The 10,865-nt window shown below is 35.5% G+C and overlaps 1 protein-coding gene across 2 annotated transcripts; it reads right to left on the reverse strand.

Moving 5' to 3' along the window:
* Nucleotides 1-620: 620 nt before the first annotated feature.
* LOC107714713 (FXYD domain-containing ion transport regulator 6-like) lies at nt 621-5,933 on the reverse strand. 2 transcript variants are annotated; one of them, XM_016520677.1, is made up of 10 exons: nt 5,775-5,933; nt 5,587-5,643; nt 5,377-5,403; nt 3,934-3,957; nt 3,493-3,516; nt 2,000-2,074; nt 1,448-1,481; nt 995-1,026; nt 868-879; nt 621-749 (listed from the first exon to the last, which is right to left on the reverse strand). In XM_016520677.1, the coding sequence occupies exons 1-9, from the start codon at nt 5,908-5,910 to the stop codon at nt 869-871; spliced, it is 420 nt and encodes a 139-aa protein (XP_016376163.1). In that variant the 5' UTR covers nt 5,911-5,933; the 3' UTR covers nt 621-749; nt 868. The 2 variants fall into 2 exon arrangements, with proteins under 2 accessions (XP_016376163.1, XP_016376162.1); XM_016520676.1 differs by having other exon boundaries at nt 852-879; nt 5,775-5,926.
* Nucleotides 5,934-10,865: the final 4,932 nt, after the last annotated feature.

Genomic DNA, 10,865 nt, shown 5'->3' on the forward strand with positions numbered 1-10,865 from the left:
GATTTTATTAATAAAATATATAATATAAAATAATTATTTGTAATCGCTAGTTAATAAAAAATTTGACAAAGACCACGCTATTACCACAGCTTGCTATCGGAGAACGCTAAACCGGAAGCTCGCATACAACTGAGATTTTAGCGGAAATACGTAGGCAGTGGGCCGTGCATTGAGTCCATAACAGGGTCAACTATTTATAACAGACTGAATATGAGAGACAGACCAGGGGCAGATGCCAAGCACACGTTATATAACGGTTACGTTTTCTCGAGGACACTTAACAGACATTCCATGGAAATCACTTTATTTTTCAACTACAGTATACAGTTTGTTTTGTTACTTCTGCGACGTGACAAAACTGTATGGACAATTTACAAAATATATAAAATGCCTACTTACTACTTTTAGCTACTGAGCACTTACACATACTAGCCAACACCATGTATTTCATAAACTTCAGAGAGCTTGAAAAGTACATGACAAAAAGTGAAGGAAAATCTCAAAGGTATCAGCTGCTGAGTTAAACATTACGGCAAAGTAGTTCTAGCTGATAATCAACACTTTTATTTAAACAATATTTTTAAAACTTCAAATTTTAAAAAGGAGCACTCATACTCTGATGTACCCAGAGACAAAGACATAAAAATGTAAAATTGTGAACACTAGAAGAACTAAATCCTCAAGTGACTTTTTCTTCTTCCAAATGGTCAAAGTTCTGATTAAGATTTCTCCTTAAGAAGCCATGCTTTCTGTCAAGAGGAACCAAAAACAGAGATATACAGTCATAAAAAATTATGCAGGATATACAGTATAACACTTTACGACGAATCCAAAAGTAGAGACAGTGTCACCATTCCCTCAGCTTACTTTATTTTGCACCTGCAATAAAAATACCATAAATGTCAGTTTCTTTTTAAGTGTCATGAACTATAATATTATAATATAATATAAAAACTATATATTATATAACTATAATAAAATGGAACATTCTCACCTCTGGCTGCCTCTGTGTCAATACCCACTGGCCTATGAAGTAGGAAAAAGACAACAAAAGAGAAGTCAAAAGGTGGTCATTTCCTGAAGAGCAGAAAAATAAATAGACATTATATTGTGATCTCTGATTATTGATCTAGTCGCATCATTGGAACAGATGCGGTCACGTTATAAAAAATTGTGGCAAAAAGGGTCAGTTGTCTATTGTCAATAGTGTAGCATTGTATCAAGCACAGATCACAGAGAAATTGTCAAAGCAAGCAGATTTTTGTTGGTCAACGTGGGGAATCTGTGTGACCAAATCAAACCCGTTGCGAAATATGGATGGTGAAATCTTTTGATCCAATGCAAAATTCCAGATTGCATGAATTCCTGTTAAAATGACTGGATTACCACAGTTTAGCCTAAATATTTTCATCGAACAAAATGCATTACAGTTTTCTTTGCCACTTACTTTGACTTGTTCCCTTTGCAGCGGCATTTCCGACCTATTGGAAACAAGCCAGAAGTATGATCAAAACCACTGGTGGTTTATTATAATATACAAGAGAAAAGCATTCACAAACACATGGTGTTTTAGAGATTGCCTATGTTGCTGTAACACATGATGAAATTAGGTACACAAAAACCAAACTACTGTCACTTGTTGTGATCAAACTCATGGTCTATATAACATCAGGTCAGCAGGGTCTCTCGTTAGTAATTTATGAGGGCTGGTGGGGGTTTCAGAGTAAGAGTGTCAAAGGTTAGATTGGCTGCTTGTCTCTGCACTGGTGGAACACCATAAGTCATGGTGCGGTATTGGGTGTCGTAGAGAGGTTTAAACTTAGAGGTTATGAAAGACACGCTGGCCTGCAACCAGTCTACCCTCAGTAACCGATATTTGTATCTGCGCGAGGACACATTCTTAGATGAATATCTACAAAAAAATATTCTATACATTTGATGGCAAGTACTGTACAAAGGTATAACTCTTTCTGAGAATGGTAGAAAGTTTGACACTCACTGACAATGAGGAAGATCCCCATCAAGAAGAGGATCACAGCAAAGATCATACCACCGATCCTCAGAGATTCATAATCTGGAAAGAGGATTCAGAAGAACATGTACAAATGCAGAAGTGATGCATGTTTTCATTTTATTAGAATGTTAATAAAACATCATTAAAATGGGAAACATTCCACAATAAGCTTAAAATTAGTGCTGTCAAACGATTAATCGCATCCAAAATCAAAGTTTTTGCTTACAGAATATATAGTATGTGTATGTACTGTGTATATTTATGTATATATAAATACGCACACATACATGTATATATTTAAGAAAAATACGTTATGTTTATATATTAAATATATTTATATTTAATATAAATATATTATATATACACACACATGTAAATACATGTAAATATTTTCAAAATATATACATGCATGTGTGTGTATTTATATATACATAATAAATATACACAGTACACATACATATATTCTGTAAACAAAAACTTTTATTTTGGATGCTATTAACCGTTTGACAGCACTACTTAAAATATATTTAAAACAAAAAATGGTTGCATCTGTGGTAAAACAATACACAAATGACAGATTCACACACACAAAACAGCCCCTTTATTGCAGGTTCTCATGGAATCTGTAGAATCAGAACTCATTCCCAAATTTCTACATCCCATCCATTTGTTTACCAATACTTTGACTCATTGGTTAGGCTTTAAACTTCAGATAAGCGCCTAGTACTACTGTAGTTTCATATAACAAATCAACTAAAAATCAGATGTAAATTTGACTAATTTTCCCTAAAATCAGCACAGAAAATGCGAAAGGTTCCGCAGATTCCGTTTGGTCCTGCTTACGAGTGTTAAGGCCAACACAACATGCACAGACAATAATCTGCTAAGCATAATGAAAAAGGCTGAAGAATGACTTTCCTGAGACAGTCCGGAACCACTAAACTGCCATGTGTACTTAGTTGTTTGCTTTCTAATAGGGCTCCGAGTTGTACTTTTAATTGTAAACATGACAGATTATACATATAATCCAAATACGGACAATAAACAAATTGAATAAAAAGTAAATTTGGGAAATTCTCAATTCTGGGGTAGATATCAGATTCTAACTTGTGTGTTCTACAGAAGCTTAGTCCCGGAGTGAATATTTTCCATCTATTTTGGAAAAACAGAAGGGGAAACGCAAATCACTCTGACTTCCCAGATGTTTCCTGAGAAAGGTGATGCACTTTGGCCCTGAAAGCCCTTCTTAACACAACAGCGCTCAGCATACTATTGGAAACATCAGAGTGCAGCTGTAACCCCCATAATAAAACGACTATGCTCACAATACTTTGAAAAACACAAATTCCTCTGAGTAATTGCTATGTTTTGCATACTAGCATTTTTCCCCTTTCAGCTTTATGAAGTCAACCAAGAGATTTCCTAAATCCATATAAGTATGTATACTGCCTAAGCAGCTATAGTCCATCTGTACTCACCATAATGAAATGGCTTGTCGTATTCTGGTGGGAGAAAAAAAAAAAGTAAATATCTAGAGTCAAAACTCCGTAAAGCTATTAAAAAAATAAATAAATACTGGTAGCAATCAAAATGTAAAATATTAAGAGAATTTAAGATAATGACAACATTATAGTGCCAGAACATAAAAAGATATTATCTGCAAGCCATTTCTCAAATACAGAACGCTACTGACAAATTGATACTGTATGGAATGTACCAAAAGAGGACAAGAGCTTTCTGACTGGTGACTCCATAAACATTTTTCACACCCACTGTGAACTAAAAGCTTATAGTGTCAAACCTATGCTTTTTCAATGCACACAACATTAGACCTGGTCTAGCCTGGCTAAAAACATTGTTAATAAGCCAATAAGACGTTCAGTTAATGTAAAATTAATTCTAGACTAGAAGACACTTACCATGAATTTCATCCATTTGAGAAGCTGAGGGAGAGAAAAAGTGTTACAATTTAAATCTAACCAAGATTAATATAGAACTTGCAGTGATTCTTAAACTATATAATATAGAACTGGCACCTAAGTATTCCAGTGTACTACAATGTTAAATGGTTGCATACTACTTTTCGACAGTTAATATGTTTGGACACAGACACACAGACAGCCATAATAACTCCAAAATATGGCAATATGTTAAAAAAGCATGTGCACAATCATGGAAGACACAAAAGAAATGCTCACACTGTGGCAGCCAACAGCTTCTTTTCAATATGCCAGATCAACTTAAGATGCATTTTAAAAAGCTCAACTATGAGATTTATATTACACAGAAAGGTTATTTTAGGAACTCATTTCAAAGAACGACGCATTAATTCTAATATTTTGACAAGTTCTTTTCAAAGACTTCTTATTAGTATTAAACAGACATTTGGCAGAAATGTTACTTTGAGTCATTTTATGCCACAAATCTATCAGTGGAATGATAATAGACCTATATGTTTTTAAAGAGTCTTTTCAGAGGATCTGCTCTCTGTAAACAAGAATGTTGAAGGCATCGCTCCAAATCTCCCATTAAACATTATGAATGGTCTGACTGTAAGACTTTGGTTATCCATAATGATCTCTCGCTCTCTCTCCTCCATCCCTTTCAAAAACACTGAACAAAGCATTGATGCAAACACTTTAGCATTCCTGTGTACAAAAACCATTTTTTTAATGCTGCTCATGTACATATTTATGTGGGCAGTATTTACATGAGAGCACACTGGCCAGTCCGACAGTGTTGGAGCGCTTAAATGGTGTATTCAAATGTTTGTGTTGGCAACAACAACACACATACACAGTCTGAGAAAACAGCAATTCTCCCAGAAATCCAACGGATCGGCTAGATGCATGCTACTGCAACTTCTAAAAGTGGACAAATCTCAAAATAAAGCAACAATACGTATAATTCCCAAGGTCGATAAATACTTCAAAGACTCATCCTGTCAAAACTGCCTCCATATGGAGTAGCAGAACTGCATGTACCCAAGGTTAGGTACAACATGAGCTGCACTGGCACACTTGAAAAAGTCTCAAGCCTCGTGGTGTAAGAGTAGTGTTACTTCATCGGCTTTTCAGAAAAACCCTTCAGGGAAAGGTGTAATCGTAAGCCGAAACGAGACACGGTGGAACCGTTTGAGAACATTTGCCAAAAACACGCAAAGCCAAAACAGCACAAACTGCTCCAGTATTTCAGAAAAGCAGTCAAGTGCAACGGCAGTCAAATTTTATTATTAAACAAAAACAAACAGAAAAAGCCTTGGTACATATCAACGTCAGACAGAAGCACAGAAAACTCGAAATTCAGCTTTTTTTTTTTAATCACTCACATAGCAAAGTGTCTCTAACCCTCTACACACTTACCTGGCATTTCCCTGCCAAAAGCTGATCCTGCATGCATACACATATACTGTTGTTAATCTCTAAAGGAAAGTCTGTGCAGGACAAATACTTTTAATTTTTGTCCTAATTACATTCTGGAGATGATTTCTACTTTATATATTTATATAAAAAAAATAATTCTCAGAGTATAGCTGAGAGGGTGGCAATAAAAAAACAAACAACAGCACTCACCCAAAGCTGGAGCGAAGTAGGACAAAAGCACTGCAGCAACACAAAGTTCCATCTTGTCTGAAAAAACAAGTGAGTGTGAGACACTGGGCTGTCTTCAATCCCTGCAAAACTCCACACACATACTTCAGTTCTTGTGGGAAGGTTTAGAAACCTGACTAATGAAGTCTCACTTCCCTTATATTACTAACTTGAGCATTTAACAGCATTTAAGTCCTGGAAGTTGTGGGTGACTTTTTGTTGGACATCAAGTGCTTCTTGTTGTATTACGTTTAAACAACTACACAGAATAAAATATAAAGGTGATTTAATTGAGCATTTCTGCATCTATGAGCTGCACAAAAAGATCTCTTTCAGTTCCCCAGCATGTTTCTCTCTCCTGTTGCTAAGAATGGCAAAAGGGCTCTATTTTTGGAGGACCACCTCAAAACGGTGGGATAAGGAGCCCAAGGGACATGGCTGTGGGGTGTGGTATTTCAGATGATATTTGGTAAGCGACTTACGTAAGTGAGTGTTTTCGCTGTAACTCTCAAACGCATACCATTTAACTCCAATCTCAAAACCCATTTCAACTTAGATGCACAGCAATCGATCGCTTGGAAATCTCAGGTGGTCTCTAAATAACATCTTCAATTAAACTCATTTGTGTACAAAAAGACCACGGTAAAGTACAGTTGTTGCACAGATGTGTCACTACAACATTTCTCCACAGGATAAATAATGAAGAGGAGGAGGGGGAGTCCCATACACTCTTTACAATTCTGGCACTAAGACACAGAAAACCCCCTCCCCCCTATTTAACCCAATTCCGCGAGATTTCACTGAATTGCTTGGTGGCAGAAGATTCTTTCTCCCCATTATCACAACTAATCTCATACTACAGTAAACCGACTACGCGATTAAAAACGTGAAACATGATGTGCAAAACAGTAAACACAAACAACTCTCAAGGAGCTGTAATGTGATATTGATGGTCACGTGCTCCAGCTGCCGATATAATCAGGACTGCATTCTTGCAAATGTTAAACAAAGAGCAACCAACAACAAAAAAATGCATTCAAGTCTGCATGCATATAAACTGCACGTGATAAATCACCTGTTTTTTTTTTGCAAAGATCGATTGGAACAACAGATCTCACTTGCAGAAACCATTTATAAAGAGCCATGTGGTAGTTATGCAAGAAATCTTACGTTAATATAAGTAATAGCTGATTCAACTTTTTTTTAAATGCAAAGCGCGTCAAAGTCTTACCAGCTCGATCCTGCTCAACACCAAAGAATCCGGTTTTAATGAATCCCTGGGACAAACCAGAAGCAATCTTTTGACGACCCAGTGTTATACAAAACTTCTATAGAATTACTAGTGAAATTGTGATTGAAAAGTCTTATCTTCTTATACGAGTTCAAGAAGTGTTATTCCTTACACTGTGAGCTGCACGTAGTCATAGTTGTGGAAATGACACCTACATGTAAATATTTTCTTATGTTCGAACGCGCGCCTGTGTAACGGAGCTAGACTCCTCCCCAGCTCAGCTTTGCTTTATACCGTAGTCCTCTGACCCAGAAGGTGGAGGCAGGCAAGGAATCGACCTTTAAAGGAATTTCGATAGGAAATATTCAGGGCGCAACCTTAACTGACGCCTATTTGATATACGGGGTTTCATGTGGAAAATTAGGTGCTATTTATTGAGGCGTTTTCTCATCTCAGAAGGTTGCATGTCAGATATTAAAGAGACATTTAGAACGTTCTTAGGGCGTTAATGATTTGGAATGTATGTGAAACTGCATTTTTTGCAGGTAACAGTTACAGGTGTTTATCAGATGCTTTTGAGAGACATCTTCGAGATGTAGCCCTACATGTGCAGGCTATATTTGGCGTTAAACATGAACTACCTTTAAAGATTAAACACGATGTGATTTGTAAAATAATAATAAAATGATACACAGCACTATTTGTGTTTCGTCCGACAACGTTCCTGAGTCCTGACTCAAAGCGCTCCAGCGAACTACTGTTGTTATGGTTACCACTGCTAGCCTACGCGATTTTATTCGCTAGAGTTAGCAGAAAACGTGCGTTCTGGCTTGTGTAATTAACTTTTGTGGTTAATTTTAATGCGCACTCCTACTGGAGGGACCTTTCATATTTCAATGTTCTTGTAATTATATTCGGAAGGTAAAAATTACAATGTAAATCATATATTTAGGAAGATCTTGAGTGGTAGACCTATTGATTTGAAGCCTGGAGACAAATGACGAAAATTGTTGGCTATTTACAAGCCTCTCTGAGATTCCACAAATTCCACAGATAGTGTTTTTGCACAATACCCAGGAGCTCAAACAAAAATAAAGGGAGTAGGCTACTTGAAACTCATCTTTGGGAGTATGGTTGCTTGCATTGCACGACGCATCAGTCTCCTTTTGACTAACGAGTATAGGCCTAGTATCACAATCTTTTACGGTACTTAGGCTATGTATTTTTTAAACCACTGTACTTGTTTCGTATGCACACTGCTGCTAGAGAAAAAAAAAAAGTAAAAAAGGACCAATGTGTTCACTTTCTTACATGTGCAAAAACCAGTCCGTTGTTATACGGTGATGCTCGTGGTGGCGCCATTCAACTAGAGCAGGTCTGTGACAGAATATTGGCAGAAAGGAATGAATGTACTACACATTTTCGACACTGAGGTGCAGCAAAACACCCTGTCCCTGTAAAATAATGCAAGATACCGACACTGTGCTTTCAAACGTTCAGTCCAGCTTTACTTCTTTTACTGCAGTGCACACACGCATGAGGAGGAGGAGCCTATACTAATCCACCACAGAGTCCGGAGTGTTTCTTAAAGACGCACTGACCAAATGACAATACATTACAGTCCCTGTAGAATGTCTTCCCTTTTTAACGACTGTACAGCCTTGTGGGTAAGGTTAATCTTGGCTACAAGCAGAAATGCGTGCTTTAAAGCAGCACTATGTAACTTTTTCTGTGTTCAAATTTGCAAAATGTATATAATGAGCGAGTACATCATGAATTCATCTTCCAAAACCGCGTTTTTGTCTTATTCCGAATCACTACGGTACGGTACACTTATAATAAGTACTTATATTTGGACTATTGTAGCCTGGTCGGGTCGTCACCGCTGCGGAGTAACACATACCTGCGTAAATCGCCATAGACATAAACTTAAAGTAGTAGCTCCGGTTGGAATGTTCTTCCGCGGGATGTGTGCAGTTCTGTTTATTAACCGCTAGAGCGCCAAAAGTTACATAGTCCTGCTTTTAAAAAAAGCCCTTTTAGTAACTATGCAGCTACAGCCAAACAGTGCAGTGAACTGAAAAGGAATAAATATCCAAAAGGAAAAAATAACCAAAAAGTAATTAATACAACATTTTAAAGATTTTAAGCCCCTTTAATTGATTATTTACATAGCATATTTTTGTTGTATTGCAGTAATATTGTGTTTCGCTGGCTGAAGTGGCGATCGTCTTCGACTTATCGACACACAGCAGAAACACTTTAAAAAGTAATTTTCTGAAGTTGTAAATAAAACAAAGATTATTCAGTGTTACTGAACTTCAAATTTAATTCAGTGTGTTACTTAGCCTACGTTCTTTGTAACAGTGAAATTCGCTAGCAATTTCTTAATTACAACTGTAGCCTACACCCAATTTTATCTATTACATTTTTTATGAAATACACATTTGAAAGCTCCGGTAATAGAACAAGTTCCAGACTTCAGTTATAATTTGTTTCCATTATGCAGGAGGTCATGCAGCGTCTCGCTCCAGAAATAGGCCGTGACGTCAGAGTGTGAAACAAGCAGGTGTGCCCTTGGCAGATGCTGGGTCATTGCTATAGCAGCCTTTTGTAAGTGTCTTTGATAATGTGTCACAGGTGAGACTGCTGGAAATGACTTTCCTTCTCATCCCAATGTCAAGGTCCACCGGAGTGAGATGGAGAGCAAAATGACAGCAAATCTATTGGCATTTACAATTTACAAAACTGCTCAGCTATTGCAAAGGGGAAAAACACTGCATACAAAAAACAACTACATGATTACTATTCAGATTTCAATAGACACTGATGGTTAAAAAAAAAAAGGAATATAAAGTAGACATCATACAATGATCTGCATTTATTATGATGTGTGACAAAACCAACCCACATGTTAAACTCTACTCAAGTCACACTCTGTCCTGAAGACGGATGTAATGCTTCAATTTAAGGGAAAGCAGCAGAGGGACTCGGATACGGTGCAGTGACCAGAAGTAAAAGGGACTTATGTAACCCAGGATGCAGAGCAGACACATCACTGCTCCATGGACAAATTCCCTAAAGACCTTCAGTTTTCCACGCTACTGAGCAGACGACGATGAATCATCATTTACATACAAGCCAACAAATATTGTACACCCCTGGTCTTTTCCCAGTGAAAACAATCTGTTTTGGACCCATAAATATCTTCTTTTTTTTTTTTTTAAACACCCCCACCCCTCACCCACTCCATCCTATTTAACATTAAGAACATTCTTTCCTGTACACACTAAAAATAAGTCAAACATATTTACAGGAAATGTCAGAAAATTTGACAAAACCCGTAATGCTATGGCTGAATTAAAACATCACGGAATAATAATAATAATAATAATAAATAAATAAACGACAACTACAATTAAAGTAATAAATAAAATAGGAGTAGTAATAAAATGGAAATTAGAAATTATTAAATATAAATGTAAATGTAAATATACATTTATTAAAATTATAATGTATTACTATTATTAACAATTATAAACAAACATAAGTATTACAATTATTCATCAAGTATTAATAAATAATTACGAAATTATTAAATTTAAATATACATGTATAAATAATAATGAATAAAATATGTAATAAAGCATAAAAATAAGACTAAGAAATTATTATTAAATATATATTTAAATATACATTTAAACAATAAAATAATAAACAAAACAGAAGTAATAAAATGTAAATTAGAAATTACATATAAATTTATATATACATTATAAAAAATAAATTATAAACAATTGGAAAATAATAAACAAACAAGTACAATTATTAATTTAAGTATTAACAAACAAATATAATAAAATTATTACATTTATTTAAACATTTATAAATAATAATGAATAATACAATAAAGTGTAAAAAAATATATATATTTAAATATAAATTTAAACAAAATAATAAACAAACAAATAGAGGCAGTCATAATAAAATGTACATAAGAAATTATTATTAAATAATAAAGTAAAATATA

This window comes from Sinocyclocheilus rhinocerous, unplaced genomic scaffold (genome assembly GCF_001515625.1).
Source record: "Sinocyclocheilus rhinocerous isolate Xijiao unplaced genomic scaffold, SAMN03320098_v1.1 scaffold2194, whole genome shotgun sequence".
Classification (NCBI taxonomy): domain Eukaryota; kingdom Metazoa; phylum Chordata; class Actinopteri; order Cypriniformes; family Cyprinidae; genus Sinocyclocheilus; species Sinocyclocheilus rhinocerous.